At 36.9% G+C, this 20179-nt stretch overlaps 1 protein-coding gene across 2 annotated transcripts; it reads right to left on the reverse strand.

Moving 5' to 3' along the window:
* Positions 1 to 1172: 1172 nt before the first annotated feature.
* On the reverse strand, positions 1173 to 13916 carry LOC116260767 (uncharacterized). Of its 2 annotated transcripts, XM_031639241.2 has the most exons (14): positions 13708 to 13915; positions 13473 to 13518; positions 13043 to 13237; positions 12048 to 12184; positions 11758 to 11907; positions 10629 to 10730; positions 10221 to 10385; positions 9484 to 9594; positions 6232 to 6329; positions 5892 to 6015; positions 5153 to 5242; positions 3620 to 3664; positions 2917 to 3237; positions 1173 to 1836 (listed from the first exon to the last, which is right to left on the reverse strand). In XM_031639241.2, exons 1-14 carry the CDS (start codon positions 13756 to 13758, stop codon positions 1810 to 1812), a joined length of 1662 nt encoding a protein of 553 aa, XP_031495101.1. In that variant the 5' UTR covers positions 13759 to 13915; the 3' UTR covers positions 1173 to 1809. The 2 variants fall into 2 exon arrangements, with proteins under 2 accessions (XP_031495101.1, XP_031495102.1); XM_031639242.2 differs by lacking the exon at positions 9484 to 9594 and having other exon boundaries at positions 13708 to 13916.
* Between the last annotated feature and the right edge of the window lie 6263 nt (positions 13917 to 20179).

Here is a 20179-nt window from a genome sequence, read left to right on the forward strand (position 1 = left end):
TTTCTGCAGTTTCGAACGATGCTGGACTTCCAACATAGGTAGCTTCAGCAATCAATATTATCGGCAGACCTTGGACTGTCCGGTCGGGTGACACAGATTAGCGGCCTAAGTCCAACCCGTTTAGTCAGGTTGAGTAAAGAATACAGTTTAAGGTATTATCAGATCAACATCCCCTGTACAGATTTGCAACCAAGTCCAAGCCCACGATCTAATAAAGTTCTAACCTGTGCCGGGTCTAAATACAGATTTAAAAACTTTACATGCAAAACCGACTAAATGAGCCATCCCAATAAGGTCAAATTTTGATCCATACACCTTAAAAGCCATGCAACCTGAATTGCACTTTTGAAGAGCACTCGACGAAAACATTGTGTTCTTGATGCTCCTAAAACGCATCCTAATAACATTATGTTACTGTTCTAAAAAGTAAAATGCAATCATAGGTATTATTCTTAACTCTTAACAATAAAGCACTAAAGATAGTCACTTATATTTCTCAGAAAAATAATCTGATATACATTATAAAAATATATATATTCTAAGAGCACAATATTCTTCTTATCACGCTTTACTCTTCACCCTTCATCTAAGCTTTTACTTAATTGCACAAGTGCCCAAAATCCAACTAGTAAGCATATGCAATCGTGCACTCATGTAGGACCACCTTTCAAAAGAGTGGTCATCCAACCAGATAAAGGAGACTACTTATGTTAAATGAACGCCTTTAAAAGGTCGTGCAATTTGGTTGGACTCGTCTGTGAAGTGTAAGACATGATGTAGCACGAAGCACCTGCATGTCCACGCACTAATATATGCAGCCAATATCATTTAGCAGTGTGTTATGATATTCAGAGAAAATTGCTTCTGGAAGTCAACAAAAACTACTCAAATAATTGGTCGTTCAAAATGAAGATATATGGATACTAAAATCAATCACACGAGGATTCATACCCTCGAATTCTGCATTTCAAGAAAACAGTAATGTGTGAGCTGAGTGGACACGACGTGTTATTTCGTTTTCAACAGGGAATTGGTGTCCTTTTCGATATGTCAACCAATTCCAATCCCGAACATTCTTCTTCTTGCTTACAGATACACGTTGAACTGTGAGACGTCAGATTTTTTTACTTTTGTTACGATTTTCTCAGGCTTCGGGATAAATCTATGAGACAGCTCCAAGCCATTAAACTATTCATTTATTACGACGTTCTACTGCATAACTCCGGTTCTATTTTATTAACGACACCATAGATGATACACCTGAAGCATACAGAAATCTACTTTTGTTGAGAACGCCGTACCAATATCAAGAGGTCACTGTCTACCTTAATGAATCCAAACATATACAGACGTCAGCATCTACCTAAATAGCATCAAAACACAGGGCCAAACTGGTCATCCATGGTCAAACAACAGCACTAAGGTCACGCCACCGGCCTTTCCACCGGGTCAATTGGCCTCCCACTGATCTCACCTTCATGAGTTTCCTGTGCCCATGCAACCTGATCCACCTACATGCCGTAACTGGTCCTTTTCATCCCAAATAAAATTTATTTTCTTTTCAGCATTTTGATCAGCCACTTTGTATCTTAAACCAGCTTATGGATCAAATTCCAACTGATTTACTCCCTCTTGAACAAAAAAAATTCATCCTCCATTTACCAACAGACCGCCTTATTTGATTGATAACCAGGCCCATCATAGCAGACGGTTATGACAGATCGGTTCAATTTCGGCTGGCTGAAAATAATCATAAAACCACACCTCACCAACATCCTAGGTTCTCTACTGTTTGCAGCCAGCCACAGATCAAGCCTTAAACAAGCTCGCGGGAACCTGCACAACACAAATTATAAATTATGCTCACCTTCAAAAATATGAATGAGGCATTAGGCTTGAGGATCGTATGGTATAAGCCACTGCGTTTAAAAGGCATAATTTCAAGGGGGGAAAAAGCTACTCAAAGTGGTTCGATTTGTCACAAAGCATAATACCCTTGCAAATAACTAACAAAAAACTACAGATTGTCAATGAATAAAAAAATATCAGCAGAATACTACATCAGAGCTTGATAAGGAAAAGTGTGATTAAAAAGAAACATGGATTGAGCACACGAAGAAATTATCACATCAAAATAACAGGAAAATAATGGCCCTCAGTTAATACCTAGTGAAAACTCCTCTCCTTTCTTTCCTTTTAGCTTCCTCAATAGAATGAAAATGAGGAACCCAGACGTACGTTGCGTTTAAATCATGGCTATTTAGCTAGTCAAATTTTAAACTAGAAATAGGGCATTCCACAAAGAAAGAGGCCAATACCAAAGAGCAAAGGATAAAAGGTACCTTAACTCACACAAGGCCCATACGGTAGGTAAACACACCGAGCAAAAATGGCTATTGTCTGCTGGGAGAAAGACTGAGACCCTACTTTCCAAAGAGAGAGAAGGCTAGAAGCACAACCCACCCAAATTAAAGAAGTATCACGAATCACCATTCCCTGCTAGGAAACTCTTTCACTATATCCAAAGAATATGCAGCATCAGCCATGTCCTCTGCCTGGCAGTGGCCAGGAATTGGACGCTTCGGTAAACTGCCTACAGCCTTTTTCTAAAAGCTGTGAAAGAGATATGAGTGATAGACAACTTCCACCAATTAGTTGAAGTTAATGCTGCTACCTGCAAGTGTTTATTAGTGGCAGGGGCTCCAAAGCAATTAATTAGTCAGCAGTCTATCTCCCACCCAATTTCTTAGAGCCCACATGGTTGTCCACAAGTTCCTAATCCATTCTTACAAGGTTAATGAAACTTGACAGAATTACATGTTGGGTAAAGATTATAGGTTAGATAAAGAAATTTGCAAGACTAGGGCAAAAGAAAAAAAGGACGTGCTTAACATAAATGGACTTCCAAATACATACCTTCACATGATGTGGCATGATTTTGATATCAAAGGGTGCATGTAACCAAGCTTCAGGAGGATAAAACAAAAAGTTCTCTGGTTTGCTAGTGTAAACGTCCGCATACTGCTGAATGTTGTATGCAAAAGCAGATTCTTGCCCAGTGTCTGTTACGAAGGTTGCACCAAAGAAACGATTGAACATTGCCCTCATGGCTGAACGAGCCCTCTGTCTCTCATCATTCAATTCATTAACTAGGGCATTGTAAGCCTCTTCCTTCTGGCAATTTCCCACACAAGCTTGAAGTTTTCCAAGAAGCTCTTGCAAAATGTGATATTTAGCCTGTCAATTATAAACAAGACAATCACAAATAAGAAAACAAGCTTTACAGAAAACAATGTGATAGGTGAATCTCTTGAAGCTTATTTTATAGCAAATCCAACTGAACAGTTGCAAGTTACTAAGTGAAGCCAACAAAATTACTGGAAGTGGAATGATCTTAGCACCAGATGGTCCTCAACATGCATGGCAGATGTTAGTTGCTAGTTTGTGAGCTTGTCTCATCATAAATCTAGTTACCTAATTGAAGTAATAGTGCATATGAAATATTCAAAGCAATCTTTCAGATATTGGATAATAAACTAATAAAATTGCTCATCAAGCAGCATCTTGGAAAACTTTCTTTTATCCAACCTTGTGCAATTTCAATTTGAAAACCAATTACCTGTTGACATCTGTAACTGTCCTCATTCTGGATCCTTATCTCATTCTGCAATCAACAACAACCATCAAAGCAACAATCCTATCAGTAACTAGTACCCTTAGAAAAAATCTCAGATAGCCAATGGGTATCATATACACCTAAGAGAGGAAATCACAGATGACTGGTCCCTTTATCAATAACCACTTTCTTTTTTGTTTTCCCTCCTCTTGATCACCATTGCTTATAGAACTTAATCGATATAACTGGAAGTAAATGAAATCAAAACCACCACCCATTCCAATACCAAAGTGATGTTCTGCGAGGTGATTCATGGTAAATCTTCACATGATTTACGGGTAGATTCTTTCATAAATATAAAAGCCAATTAGTTAATCTCTGCTCGTTGGTCTACAAAGGTAACTTTACCAGGAGAGCAGCAAATCTACATATATTGAAAATCAAATTTTACATGGATATGGCCGTGACACCTGTGGACACAGAGAAACCAATCTTATGAAGTTTATGGGAATGGCAACGACCATCAAAATCAAGAATCAAGAGAGATGCAATGAGAAGAAACATCATGCAATGGAAGCTACATGAAATAGCGAAGCAATGCAAATTGCAAACATCATTTCCAAACACTGATTTGTTTCATTTCTCTTTGGAGGATCTGGGATATTCTTGGTGATGTCATACGAGACAGGTCAATGTCAACTCAAGTGAATCGACTTGGAGACTTGGTGAGTCAAGCTTTTTTTATATTTTAAAAATAAACGAAAAATATACGATTTTTAATGTGAAAAATAAAATATCACAAAAAATATCACAGTACAAGGAATACTCATTCATATAGTAAAAATACTTTTTATTAAATTCATAATATGAAAAACAACGTAGACAAAAAAGTTGGCTTAGTTCCTGAGTTCAGTAACTCCATTAGTTGTTAAAATTCCGACCAGCTAAACCCTGAGTTGGTTATTGACCAATCCTTTTGTGTCAAACCAACTAGTTTGTCAGACTAGCTAATTAGTCAGCCTACTGTTGATCAGCTGACTAATCCCTGGCCTATAAATATAAACATGGGCAATTTTTTATAGATATATATGTTTCTGTATTTATTTCCATACAAATATATGTATTTATTTAGTCAACTGACTTGGACTGACTATTCCTGATTATTTAGTCAGATGCCGAGACTTACTTACCTCAATGGTAGCTAGCCTCTAACAATTGCAGCGACTAATAATCTTCAGGGAAAAACTTACCTTTGCACTCACATGGACCAGCGGCCATCCAAATGAAGGAAAAGTTAGACTCTTCCAAGTTCTTTTATTTTGTAGTAGCAAGATTTGCAGGAATAAGTAGGTAACAACTACTTACCCCATAGGCCATAACCAAATGAAACTTGGTTTACCCAAAAAAAAAAGAGGCATCTATACTCTACTGATGAACAACAACTTGAATAGACCCACATGCAAATAAACATGGACGAAGAAGGGCTAATTGTGCACCCAGCAAACTAGACCCATAAGAGGAAAACAAAAGCCATACTTCTAGCTCGTGGATAATAGCTGCAGTACGCCAACCAGCCTTTGATGGTCCTCTCAAATCGCTGAATAAATGATCACCAAAATATATGACCTACACAAGCAACAAGCGAGAATTCTTAGCTGCACCTAACCTACTAAATTGAAAAAACAAGAGGAAACTAAAGGTGCCATAATATGCAGCTAAAGGAAACTGTACTGTAGACAAGAATATCCATGAAATAAAGAACAAGTGCAAATTAAGTTAGTCTTAAATATTTTCATAAATGTGATTGGTTAAAGAATGATTCAACTTCATCTTTTCTTATGCACAAACTGCAGAAGAACTTAAGCAATAAGAATATGGTCTTGTATAGTTCCATAAATACAAAAGCTGTGGTGCAATTATGGATACACTTGGCTCACTGCTAATTCCACATCTACAAGACAAATCCAGATTTGTCTTTTGAAGATAAAAGATATGTGTGAAGAAAGAATTTTCCCATCCTTGGGTTCTGATTTTTCATACCATAAGGTGCTAGATAGATGTAGAAATCTGATGGAGCATTCAGTTCTTGAAAAAATAAAGACTCAAGGATATTTCAGAGGATCAGTGGTAAGATAAGGTGGAGAGAAAAACAGATAGAAGTATAAGAAATAAATATGTAATATGCACAACCAAAAGAAGCTTTTCTGTAACACTAATAAATTTTGGTTGAAAGGGCATATAAAAGTGATCCAGAAAAAGGATTGACATTGAGTACCTCAGGGCCATGCCACTTGGTAATCTGAAGAAACGCTTTCAGGTTCCCATGGTAATATATTTGGTTTGGAAGGAAAACGTCAACTTTTGAAAATGCTAGAGTGTCCTTCTCAGTGTCATAAGAACTGCATGAACAAAAAAAGGGTGAAAAAGAAGCACTTACTCTAAAACAATAATCTATAGAAATGCAAAAGCTAAAAACAAGTTTACACATTTTAACTACTTACATTAATCCGTATAAAGATAGTAAGGTCAAGTTGAAGAACTCAGTCCTATGGACATGCTACTACATATTTAGACAAATACAACCTAATTTGAAGAATTCAATAAAATAGACAAACCGGAATGGATGCTCTGAAGTGTAAAAGCTTGGCTTATTAGCTTGAGCAATTATGACGTCAAACAGTTGCCTCCAAGACCCTTCACTTCCAGTTGTGTCCTATTAAAAAATTTTAAGAATAGCAAAATCTTACATTCGTATATAGTCTTCAGAGGGCTGACAAAACAAAAGCGTACAGCATTCTGTACCAAAAAGGTTTAAGAATAACAAGGGGACAAACTTTGCAACGATTTAATCAGTAAAAAACTGGATCTAGCATGCCTAGCCATTCTTAAATATGCTAACAAATTAACAACACAAATGCAACAACATAGAGTAATAATTTGCATACATGTAACCAAACAGAAAATAGTCTCATGCCATAAATACAACAAAGAAAGAGAAACAACAGCCATTCAGTAGAATGAGTTCTGCAAAAACTGAACAAAATGGATAATGAGATTGACCACATGTCCTCAATGACCTAAGCATTAGGCTTTGGATAGTCTCAAAAGCGGCAAGTTTCCCTAAAGGAGAATTTGTGAATAACTCCTACCAGACATCAAATGAGTTTCCAGCTGTAAATAAATGCCCAGCCCAGTCACATAAAAGTGAGAGAGAGAGAGAGAGAGAGAAAAGCCATTATACACTCAAGTGCGACATGCTGTGACCTTTTTTGTTAAACCTAACCATACAGAGGTATGATCTCCACTTCTGGAATAAGCATTAAAATTCGTGTTTCTCAATGCATGAATAGGATATTATAAGCCAAAAAAATGTAAATGACTGATCTGTTTTTTTTTTTTCTTGCAAAACAAGATCTACATCAAGAAATCATGAACCTTTTGGGGGTTCCTAGGTTTTCAGACATCGATACCCATCCATCAGCTACGTTTCCAAAAGACGGTTGGAACTTAGATGTTGAACTAGTATCTTTTGCCTCAAGTGTAAACTATGTTTTCTATACATACATGCAGGCATACGTAATACCGAAAGAGGGATTATTATACACTTGAATGCAATAAACTTTAGTTAAATATTTCTGCTATGAGGACTTGTCTACAAAATTAGCTATGCATGTATGATCTTCCAGATTTCAAAGTCATGGAATCAAAAAATGATTTGGATTTTATTTAAAATCCAAGCAAGCTTAAACCATTACTGTTTGAATTCTTATAAAATAAGTATAAGACACCAAAAAAAATGTAACTTTTTTCCATTCCTAGGTTTCCAAACATAAAGATCGCAACCATACGAATGACTTGCACAATACATTCACAGGGCAGTTTTTATATATACGGATCTTCACTGTACTCTGTTAGCACTGCATCGTGTGGTGGGTGCAGATGCTGTTATCACAGCCCCGATGCAATGCATTGCGGCACGTGTGTAAGAGGCCAAATTCCTCTAGCTAGGTAGAGATCTAGCACACACACGCACGCACACAGGAGAGAGAGAGGGGGAGAGAGATAGTATGTTCTTCAAATCATGAAAGTGGTGGATAATTACTTGAACCAGAAATAAATAGGACTAGCTGTAGAATCTTTAGAGGGAAAACAACAACAGTAGAAGAAGGTTCTGGGCTTGCATGCAAAGCAGCTTACAAAATTGAATTGTTGCCTTCATATTCAAAAGTGCTAGGCGGGCGTAGACCCTAGAAGGTTGACCTTGTAAAAGGCCTATGCTGTCCCAAAAATTAAGAAAAAAAAAACATAAAAATAGCAAACAGCATATATATTTTGGAATTAAATTAAGCACATTGAAACACAATAATTATGTTGAAGGGAAAAAACATACAGTTCATGGGCAAAAACATACAGTTCATTATATATATAATGAACTGTATGTTTTTGCCCTTCAACATCAATTATTGTGTTTCAATGCATGGTTATATGTACTGAAGATGCATACAGAATTACAGATATACACAAATATGGGAACAGACATGTAAATAGTTACACGATGTTACAAACAGACAAATTTATGTGCAAGCATGCAAAAGAGGCATGCCCATAGACAAAACTCTCTCCCAAATATCACATCCCATGGAGTCAAGCATCAATGCAGAAAGAGGAGAAAAGCCCTATACATACAAGAGGATGAAAAGGAGCTAGTCAATGACTAGCTCAATGAACATGCAAATGGCCAAAAAACCAAACCATGGGAGGTAAAAAAAAATGTGGAGATAATCAAAGGCGCTTGTAATTTTTATTTTTTGTTTTTCTTGAGATTTTACATTTACACAAGAAAAGAAATTTAATGAAACAAAAAATGAAATGAATCCCATGGTTGGTGCCTAGTCGACTCAGCCTACTAGGAGGATCTAAGTACTTACTTACCACCTAGGTGGCCCAACCTAGGTGGGTCGTTTACGGGATGCTTGGCATCAGGAACACTAACACATTGTTCCATAAATCTGTCCAAAAGATTGAGGCATATTCATAAAACATTGCACTCTAGCATTCCATGAATTTGTCTTTGTTCCATTCTAATCTTTGAGACAAATCTATAGAACATAGTATTCCTGTTGCCAAACGCCTCCTTAGTTGATCAGGTGCCCAGCACCTAGGCAGGTGCCTAAGCGACTTGACTACCAGGATTGTTGCTGAAAATAGTTTTCACTTAAACACACACAAACAGTAATTTTAAGGCCTATCCAAATGACAAAAATACACGAGAAGATGTAACTGTACAAAAAATCATAAGAAGATATATGAATTACTCCCGAACTACAATTTTGCTCCTAAAGTAAACTATGTGAAATGATAAAACAAGCAAGACAACAACTTACAATTCAAAAAGGGATAGAGGAATAGAAGAACAAACAATTCATTGGGTTGAACTGGAAGCATCAATCTAGTAGAGCTTTCCAAGAACCAAACATATGTTGCCAAAATAGGAAATTGTTCAAGACCATAAAAAGTCTAGTCAGTGCTAGTCAGTTCAAATCGGTAAAAGTTGATTGATTGAAAATAAATAAATAAACAAATATACAAAACTAAATATAGAAACATATACATACTTATGCAAATAATGCAGAACCTCAGAGATTATTCAGCTGCCCAACAACTAAGATGACTAGTTGACTGGTCTGACCAACTAGTCATTGGTTTGACAACAGAACTCAGCCTACTATTAAGAACCGAACACAGAAATTTTCATGACTACAGAACAAAATACAGACTCACTGAATTAACAAAGCATATCGCTCCAAATATGAAGGACACAATATCACTGTAACTGGACACAGAGTTTTCTGTAACATAGCAATCACCTCAAGCATAAAACTCATCCCACCATCTACAAAATGATATGGTGAATTTGTCAGTAAAAAAAGTTTCTTCCCCTTGTTCTTGAGCATTTTCAGAAAACGTAGCACCTGCCCCTGTTCTCAGCCATCAAAATTGACCTCATAAGCCACAGAAATACAGCTCTAAAAGAATAGCACACAATATAACATAGTTTTAGCCTTTTAAAGAAATTAACAAGAAAATCATTCAAGTCAATATAGGAAAAAAGTACATTTTCAAACTGGCTAGCCAAAACATGCTGCAATGAGCTTAAGGCAGTAAACATATAGATTGAAGCTTCATACAGTTCTGAGTTTCACTTAATTCAACTGAATCAAGATCAAGCAGTACAGAACATACATATTTTTCTTTCTTTATCTGGGGCTGGACGTGAATACCACCTCTCTGCATGATAGGCAATGATACTGACCAATACAATGGTGCTCTCCTGATTTTCTTCTAAAATACTTAAGGAATAATAGAATGCTAACCACAAGCAGAAAAAAACCCTCAAAGTTCAAGCTCGAGACTGACAGCCCAAAAAATTGATCCTGTTGTGTGCATGGATTTTGGCCACTTTGTATACATGTGAGCTGGAACTCCACAAGAGTATCTACTCATAATAACCCTAATAAGGAGAACATTTAAGTGGCAGAAAGGACATACAAAATGTAAACCTCATGCAATGAAAATTTCATGTAAATTTCTATTTTATACTCACGTTTTTTACTAAATATCTCTGAGGATCGGAAAGAATCTGCTGATGAACAAGTCCACTTTGATGAACATGTTGAATTGCACGATTTACATCTTGATAAATATAGCAAGCATCAAACTCCAATTTTGCATCAACAAAATGCTGCACCATGTCGGCAATAAGGCAAGCCTAGGAAACATTTATGACAAAATTTCCCACAGTCAGTAACAAATTATACCAAAGAACTTGGTCATGACATATAATAGAAAGGGTCTGAGTACATGCAAACAAATGAAAATGCTAAGTTGGAAAGTCCAATGAATCTAACTAGGATTTGAAGAAACAGATGAAATTGGCCCATAACTTGCACAAAGTGGAGTCTGAATAAAAACCATCAGCTTAGGTACAGGTTGGAGATAATAAAAAGTTTACCTCACTGAAACAGAAAAGATCCATTAAACCAACAAGCTCTCGTGCCTGGTCTCGACCAATATGGCGTGTTCCATATATCTCATTGATTTCCTCCCTGCTTAGCTGTTAGGCACGTTAGAAGAAATAATAGAAGCTTCAACACCTCACCATCACTTGAACAAAAGACATAGCAATATCAATGATTTTAGCTTTCAAGCCTGAGAGAAGCATAATCCAGTTCATGCTGGAAAGAAAGAGTGCAACAGAAAACAGTTTCCAAGTGAACACATTATTTATGAACAATAAACTTAGATGAAGATAATCAATTGGGGTGCCTCCACGAGGTGCATCACAATTACATGACAAAGAATCGCCTGTTCTGGAGTAAAGGAAAAAGGGACAGAGAGACTTCACATGTTTATCAATTTGAAGCACTATAATTGAAAATAGTTCACACCATGCCTTTCTTAGAATCTAACTGAAAGCACAAGAATCCCATCAAACTTTTCTTCTGATAAGAACCATGTCCCTGCCTCAATTGATGGACACCCACAAAGTTTTGTAAACTCCTACAGAAATTACTATGGAATATGAAGTCATAATGAATTCCATTTCAAGTTCTAAGTGAAAAATCTGAAAACATATATCCCTTGGTTAATCATGAAGCACAAACTGAGAAGTAATCATAGCAAATATACGTATGTATATATATATATATATATATATATATAGGAAAACAGATAGTTACCAGTCCTTCATAGCCTTTAATAGAAATTATCTGGCTGTCGATTATAATGAGATCAAACATGGTGGAGATTAAGTTGTAAATATATAGAAGCCAAACAATTTTTTTAAGAGTCTAAAATGCCCTTCAAAGGAGACAAGGGTTTTTGTTTAAAGAAACTTATTTGTTTTCCCTTTTCTCTCCCGCTTCCTCCTCCTTTGAAGGGCATTTAGACTCTTGAAAAAATAGCTGAGTTTGTATATTTGTAACTTAATCTCCACTATCTGATCTCCTTGGAATCGACAACCTAGATGATTCACATCAAGTCCGGTATACGAAGATCTGGTGTGTGTGTGTGTGTGTGTGTATGTGTGTATGGCATGTGCATGTGCTTGGAAGCAACCAACAAATAGATGAATCATTTACCTTATGGCGACCAAAGAAGCAACCATCAGGTTCAATTGACTGAAAGAAATCCATTTTCAGAAGGCATCCTTTTAGTTTGTCATAGTATAGGCCTCTGATTGGGAAGGAGGGATCGTATTTAAATTGCATGCAGCTCTCGGGATACCTATGCTGTCACAAGCGTATCAAAACCAATGCAATGTAATGGAATACACAGGCTTATATCAAGTAGAGGGGAGGATAGCAAAGAAACTTGAAAATTTACATACAACTAATTGGCCTGATCATATGTAAAGTGTTCTCTAACCAACCTCATTAACAAGGTGCTCTTTTGCAAGATCATATATCAAACTCTGTAGGTTTCCAGAATAATGAGCCAAGGTGTAGTCATAATCAAAACCATAGACTTGAATATTCTCCAAGCGCAAATTTTTATTAACATAAATTCCTGAACACAAGGGAAACAACACACAGGTGACTGCATAGCTCCTGCTTATCTTCCAGAAAAAAATATGGATCATCAGTAGATTCTCGACACCCTGTGCAAATAATCATTAACAAAATATAGATGCGGACAGTCAAGGTTTCAAATAAAGAGGAAAGGAACTTCTGAATGTAACAGAGTTTTAGTGCCAACACCATAGCAAATATTTCAACATTTCTGAAAAGAATAACTGCATAAAAGTCAACTTCTTAATATTTCAGGCAAAAAAGCCTCAATATCTAGTCAGCTATACCTAGATTAAGCAAACTTTCATCTAGGAAGTAAGACCAGACCTGTCATGATCCTCCTAAACAAGCTTTGTGTCATCCACTTCCCATCTCCATCTATTACACGTTGACACACTGCCAACTTAGCTAAGTGTATATTCACTATATAAGGGGCACAGGATGACAAGTAGATTAGATGAAGATCTAAATATACTGATAGCGAAGAGTTTTAGGAAAGAAAATAAGGGCCATCTGCTGCTGATCCAAACCCACATAGAATAAACATCTAGTGAGTTAATTTGCAATAATTTGGAAAAAAATCCAACAGATGGAAGGAACGAAATTCAACCATTAGGGTCCATGTCCATAAACAGTGAAACCGCGACGTGTTACGAAGAAAACGAAGCAAATATAGATATAAACATATATTATATAATATTAAGAAGAAAAAAAAAACAGACCTGGCAACCCTCCAGGACCATCCCAAACCACAAAAGCATCGTAAATAAACTCAGTAAAGTATCGAAACTATGAAATTGCCTCCGACAATATGAAGAAAAGTGCGCCACACATTACCAAAACGAGCAAGCATTACCCTTTGGGTCCATCTTCGGCATCATTTTGATCGCGTTCGGGACGTCGAGAAAACTCCGCTTTGCAGCATCCAATTCCTTCCTTATCCTAGCTATCTTCTCGCTGATAGCACCATCCTCTACTCCATGACTGAGAACCTTCTCGATGTGTGGAGATCCACAGCTAAACTTCCGAAGACAACAACCAAATCCCAACCCTGGCACACCAAACACAATAGAAGCAACAAGAAATGAGAATGGTGCAAAAAATCTACGAAAAAAAAAAACCTCGAAAAGAGATTATCCAACAGGAAAGAGCGTGGAAAGAAAAAGGGAAACGAAAAAGCTTGTCAGCACAAAAAAAGCGAGCAAGAAAGGTGCTTATTGAGCATGAATAAGATACCGCAGAAGTGCTTATCGTCACACAAAAAGATGAGGTTCACACTTAATTACCTTCTCCTATCTCAGAAACTGCACGCATCGCCAATACCGGCACGCTCTGCAACGAAAAAAAAAACTAGAATTGGCCACGAGCAGATGAAGATCGAAACAGAGAGAGAGAAAGATATATAATGAATTTCAAAACCTGTACGTCGTCTATGAAAGAAGAACATCGGACAGAGAGATCGAAATCATCCCGAAGTACCATAAACGACAAGAAATCCCCAGAGAGAGATTGAGAGATTACCGGGAGCCGAGTAGTATGTTCGAGCCGCGAGGTGAGGCGTCGGAACGCCATCGGAAAATGCAGGAATTCCTGCTACGCCTCGCCGGAAAGGGTCCCAGGGCCGCCAGGACGGCGGGGCGAGAGGTCGGCGAGCTTCCCACCAACTGAAGATTTTGGAGGGAACGTCGATAAAAAGGGGCAGGTTCCGCATGTCGGGGGAAAACCCCGCCGAGCAGAGCCAGGCGCAGGGAGTGTCGTGCCGGTCGACGGCCTCTTTTTCTATTTTCCTCCGGGAACCTCAGGTTTGGTGTTTATTCACAAAAGCTCATCAAGTAAATCAGATTCTCCGAAATCCTCCAATCCATCTAGTTTCGCCTTTTAATTGGTATGAATAAGTCCTATTTCCGATATAATTCCGATGTGAACAATCTCTTCGGGGCGGTGGATATTTTAATTCTATTTGGGGCTGAACAGACAACCTCCTTGCATTATTAAAATAAAATTTTAGTATTTCATTTTAATTTTTATTGGAGACTTTTTTTGAACACCATTTTTTTGTAGTCTCTAAATCAATAACAAGAAAATGAAATAACATGCACAAGAATACAAAGGTTTATATGGTTGGCAAATACTAAGAAACTCCCTTCTTTCACTTGGATTACAAGAAATTATAATAAATTGTGGCCGTCTATCTAACAAAGCAGGAGATTAAGATAACGCTTTAAAAACGAAAAATAGTAACAGTTTTTCCCAATATATAAAATTTGTATCTCCCGCCTTGAACCTCAAGCATACATCACAGCCGTTGCCTAAAACAAGAGAAGCCTATTGAATTAAGATCAGGTTCCACACTCCAATGTATTTGTCCTTCAAGCACTCAAAACCTTTCAATGTGTTCGAGGCCCGAATATATAAGCTGCTTCCTGATCTCTTATATTCAACGGAGGACTCCCTTTCTCTTTCTTATCATCTTTTTTTGAATGTCACATTTGAGCTCTCTCCAATTTTGAGTTCTAAGTAGTCGACGAGAGCAATCGGTGAGTGCTAATATATAGGTTGCACTTGCATGTTTTTTAATGCAATTGGGAAAGAAATAGATGGCTGTGGTGATGTTTTGAGATGTGGATAGATACCAAACCATTTGGGTAAGGTATAAAAACCAGACCTCTTAAATTTATGTTGAAAAAAGTTTAAAACAAAATGTAAACCACTAACGTGTCTATAAACATTAATTTAATGTATGCTTTAGTTTAAGTCATTTTTGTTAAAATAATTGATCTTTATACTATCAAAATTTTGATGGTATAAGAACTGTTAAACATTCTTTAAGTAAAAAAAAAAAGGACTAACTTAATATATGTTTTTCATGAAATCACTCTCAAGATCATATCTATAAGGTTGCAAAAAAATATATTTAAATAATTAATTTTAATAAGTCTGGTTTTTGTCTTTTTATCCAAGTGGTTTGGTTCTTATATATATATATATATATAAAGTAAGCAACTTATTTTTTATTAAGTATAAGCAATTGGTTGAATTAAAAGACTTAATTTATTTCTACTTGCGGCTCCGTTGTTAAAAAACGTTGTGCGCGACACCATATATCTGTCTAGTGTCTAGTTGCGTGCAGAAAAAACTACAATAAAAGCAGTTGTTTAAAGATCAATTCTCCTTCAACCGGCAGTCTCATACAGGCACATGCACATGAGTCCTGACACATTGGAAATGAAGTCTTGCCATTATCACAATGATATTGGACTATATTAATATCCATATAAAAAAATGGGAGTATGTCCGATACGGTACATACGATACTAGCAGCATGCTTACACATTCTGTTTCAGAACCCGGAATCCGAGCTCAATTCGGATAGACAAAAATCCAAATACTCGAATTGGGAAAAGTTTAAAGATAGTGATTATTTTATTCCTGTTTTAAACTGAGAAAGTAGGTACTCGTTTCCTAGGTAGCCTGTTTCAGGACCTTTTACAGTAAAAAAAAAAAGTAATGCAGTAGGTCATGATAGAAACTACGAGTAAAATGGACCGTCTTACAACCCAATGTGTTACACCGCTAAGGGCTAAGCAATTTGTTATCTCATAACTAAGGCGAGAAAGTTTCCTTTTTGCCTTTCATCATCAGTGGCATTAACTTCTTGTACAAGAGATCAAAGTTCACACCGGGCTGCCTCTTCTTTGAGACAATAAAATTTCTGAAACGAAATTCTAGAATTCAAAATAATAAAAAAATATTAACATTTTCTAGGTATGTTATCGACTATTCTTGATTTTCAGTCGATCCAGGTATTGAAGTTACTGTATTTAAAATCCTTTTATCAGCCATTGTTTTCAATATCTAGCATCAATGGCATGGGTTCAGGATGTGAATCCCCTAGCCCTACCACTGTTTGAAACTTTGGACATATATATTCCAGGAAAATCCTTCAACAGCCATGATCCAGCTTGGGGCTTACCGTATGCTAGGCTGCTATTCACCGTCCATTTTGTATTTGGTGGTAACTTATACGGGAAATATACTGGATAAATAACAGTAATATTTTAAAGGTACCTTTTATTATGAACAAGATTAATTTGCAAATGCACGACGGCTATATAAAAACACAATAAAATGTCTAAGCACGATAAGTTCATGTATACGAGACTTCAATACCATGTTTGAGAGGTCCTACACATTCAACAGGCAGCAGCTGTATTATGGTTCCAAAACTCGTGACACCAAAGTTCAGTGTTGCTCTGCAGACTGCATTTAGAACTTTTACCGAATTTGAAATACTAAAGTTTCGTGTCTACAGTAAAGTTCCATGCATTCAAATGAGCTTTAATAGTGCTAGACTGGATGGCTTCTCCTGTCGCTTTGACCAAGCAAAACTGGTAGGCAATAAACCGTTTGGACCCTCCACATAGCATAGGTGTGAAGGTTAGCTTTTTACGGATGACGGGTTGAAGAAAATGGGATTCAGCGATGCTTCAAGATGCACATTGTGTTTAAGAGAGGGATCAAAGAATGAGTTCCACGATTTTTTTGGTTGTATCCAAGCTAATGTTTTATGGAAACATGTTGCTTCCAAATTTGGAGTTATCTTTAAGGTTTGAGCTCGAGCTCGAACTCGATTAAGGCTCGACAAACTCGTAAGCTCATTTGAATATATCGACTTGATTAAGGCTTGATAAACTCGTTTGAATATATCGACTTGATTAAGGCTCGACAAACTCGATTAAGGCTCGAGATTGACTCGGCGGTTACGTGTTGAGCTCGAACTCAACTTGATTATTTGAACGAGTCGACTCATGAGCTCCGCTCGACTTGTAAAGTAGATTACTCGGCTCGAACTCGTTCACGAGCTGAGCTTTAACGAGTCGAGCGCTCGTTGTTCACCTCTATTCACAGGAATATCAAATATGGCCTGGTGGGTGGTGCTTTGATAAGTATAATGGATATGTCATTCAAATTGCAAAATGACAAAGGAATGTGACGCAGTGGAAGAGAGGACTTCTCCTCTAATCCATGATCAAAGCTTAAACTAAACTATGGAGAATTGAATGGAATGCCAACGGAATGAAAAATAGCTCTAAAGGGAGAAAGGGAAACTCAAAGAAAAGGGTTTTCATTCAACTCAAGGCTAATCACAAATGAGGATCTAAACATCTTTATATAGTCTAAAACGGATCCCTGGATCTGGATCCAAAACAAAGTAACAATAAATAGAAACACAAAATACTAGAACTTGATCCAAATAAAATAAAAAACAAATAAACCCAAATTGAAACTGCATCTTCCTTTCATGCTCTGCTCCTGCATCAGGAAAACAGAACAAGAACTGCAGGTTTGGTGAGATGAAAGGATGAAGAACATGTTTGTGGGCAGTGGGATGAATTCAAGAAGGTTTCATTAGCAGATGCATGTAAAAAATTTAGAAGAAGCAAAACAAAGTAGTTATCCAGTCCAATAGCGCTAGATGGGAAGCCTGGCTTAGTAAAATTAGAAGAGGTGATAATATCCCAGCACCCATTTTCCTGTTGGAGCTCAACCACTGCAACATGCAAATCTTATTGAGTATATTATGAACCCTGCGCAGGGGGCATGTACTATGTACTCACGTTTTTGGGCGCTTTATTGACGTGGGATGTACAGAATGGTGTCTCCATGAGCACAACAACATGAAAAAGCTGAGGACTATACAACATGGGGCCGCTTTCCACTTATTTGCAAGATTACTGTACTGAAAAAGCAAAGTATCGTTATCATAATCATTCATGTCATGTGAAATAATCATTCATGTCATGTGAATACTTTTGAAGGCAAAAAAAAAACACAAGTCATGGAAATGTTGAAGACCGGTGTCAAATATTACGTACATCCAGTCCAAGCAAGGGACGTGTAGAGTGGCCGAACGAGACACTGCATATAACTGATACTCTCGCTTCATTCCAATCTTGGCCAAAGGGAAACCGCATAAAGCAGCGTTGCTGTTCCATGATGGAGCCATGAATTCACTGGCAGATCAGCAGCAGCATCATCTACGCCTAGCAGAACGTCACTCTCTCATGGATTCTCCCATTCAGACGAGTGTGACATTAGTAAAACAGAAAAGCTACATGTCACTTTAGGATAACTTCAGGTGAGCAAGGGGTATTAATCCCACCACCCGAAAAAAGCCCAAAGGCCCCCCCATTCCCCCTGCTTTCGGAGTCCTGAGCTGCGTCGATGTCAGCGATAGCAACGGTGCACCCTTCAGTTTGGATACTGCGCCTTACCGCCTTAAGACACATGAACATAGTGTCAACGAGAATCGAACTAGTGACCTGCCTTAATACAAGCCCCTAGCTCAACCAGCTATGTTATGCCCCTTGAAGCTTCACTTTAAAACAACTTAGTCGGCTACTTTTTTCCGACAAATACAGTGCAATCAATTAGTTAGTCTCACAGGACCTTGCATATTACCCCACTGTTGATGCTGAAAAAGAGATCGAATATAGCACTCCATTATTATTATTATTATTATTATTATTATTATTATTATTATTGCAACCTCTTTTTGGTCGGTGTTGCTCTTGCCATTATATCGAGCTGATGTACATAGTTTTGAATATAGTTTTTTTTTTCTAATATTTTCATTATTTTAATTACTTTGCATATGAAAAATAAGCAATACATGTCCATGGATTCTCAAGTTACTCCACACAAACTCGTGTACATGCGTTTGCATATGCATGAAACGGGTTCACATATAGTAGGGGAGATTATAGTCTTTATGCCTATGATCCGATTCCGAAGCATGGTTTCTTAAATGGATCGCTAGATATACCAAGTTTGACTGACAAAACATAAAACTGTATGTATAATTTCCAGTAGGCGACTGACTGCTTCATCCATCATGCACTTGTTCCTAACAAGGAAAAACTATTTTTATAGATGTTTTGTTTGTGTATAGAACTATTAAAATCAATATACAAATCATAGTCTTTTGGACATATGTACGGAATGAGTTTTGTAAGCTAAAAAGTAAATAAATCATGACAATTGATAATTAAGCTTTTATTAAATTTCAGCTGCAGACTTAAAAATAGCATTTGTACATTAAAACGTTTTGGTTATGAAGAACACATCTATGTAGTTGATTTTACAATAAAATGAGCACAAGATGTAAAAAGTGGTTGTCACTTGTCATCCAGCTAGTAAAATGAAGACTAGGTTATGTCTCTCTCTCTCTCGAATGCTATTTTAAACCAAAACGTTTTAAATGTATAGAATGTAGTAAAAAATCAAAATGTTTCAAATGTATAATTGCTACGCTGATACATTGCTGCATTGACATAAGCGCTGACATAAGTATGCTATTTAAATTTATCGAATTATATTTTTTGGATAGTTGTAATTTCATTGAAAAGTACTAGTCGAATTGTGAAAATTTAGGGAGATGAATTTTATTTGCCAAACAATTAAAGCACTACAAAGGGTCTAACATGCGTCATGTCATTCACGATAGGGGCGAAGCCAGAATTTTTTTTTATAGGGTACTAAATATATAGTTAACAAATTTTCATTTGATCATAAAACAGTGATATCATTTCCATAAATTTTGTCACCATCCAATTTCAGCTTAACCCGATCCTGAAAACCAAATCAGAGCTCATACCTGGTACAAGATTAACCCAAAAAAAGAAACGAATTGAAAGACGCCAGTGCTAGAAACCTGACCAGATTTGAAAATAAATTACTTAACTGTCGTTTTTGTGCCAATTCCAGCTACTAAACGCAAAACATTTGAACCATCTGGGTACGTTATTGTTATTTATTGAAAACTTAAGTATGCTTTTGTAAAATTTTCAACCTTTAACGCCATTTTAGGCCCCGATAGATACTAATCCATGAGATCTCCAGAGAAGGATAACGATGTAAAGTAGTGAATGTGAAGATGCATTTTTGGGGAAACATATTCACTGCCCAAAACGAAACGTCCAATGAAAGGTTC

The sequence above is a fragment of the Nymphaea colorata genome, chromosome 9 (assembly GCF_008831285.2).
Source record: "Nymphaea colorata isolate Beijing-Zhang1983 chromosome 9, ASM883128v2, whole genome shotgun sequence".
Lineage (NCBI taxonomy): Eukaryota > Viridiplantae > Streptophyta > Magnoliopsida > Nymphaeales > Nymphaeaceae > Nymphaea > Nymphaea colorata.

Bases quoted from the DNA above. Each gene is read 5' to 3' on its own strand.
- LOC116260767 (XM_031639241.2), bottom strand. From the start codon at position 13,758: ATGGCGTTCCGACGCCTCACCTCGCGGCTCGAACATACTACTCGGCTC. The intron at 5,243-5,891 runs GTACTCAATGTC...TTGCTTGTGTAG, and splicing joins CCAAGTGGCATGGCCCTGAG to GTCATATATTTTGGTGATCA. The intron at 3,238-3,619 runs GTAATTGGTTTT...TATAATTGACAG, and splicing joins ACAGTTACAGATGTCAACAG to GCTAAATATCACATTTTGCA.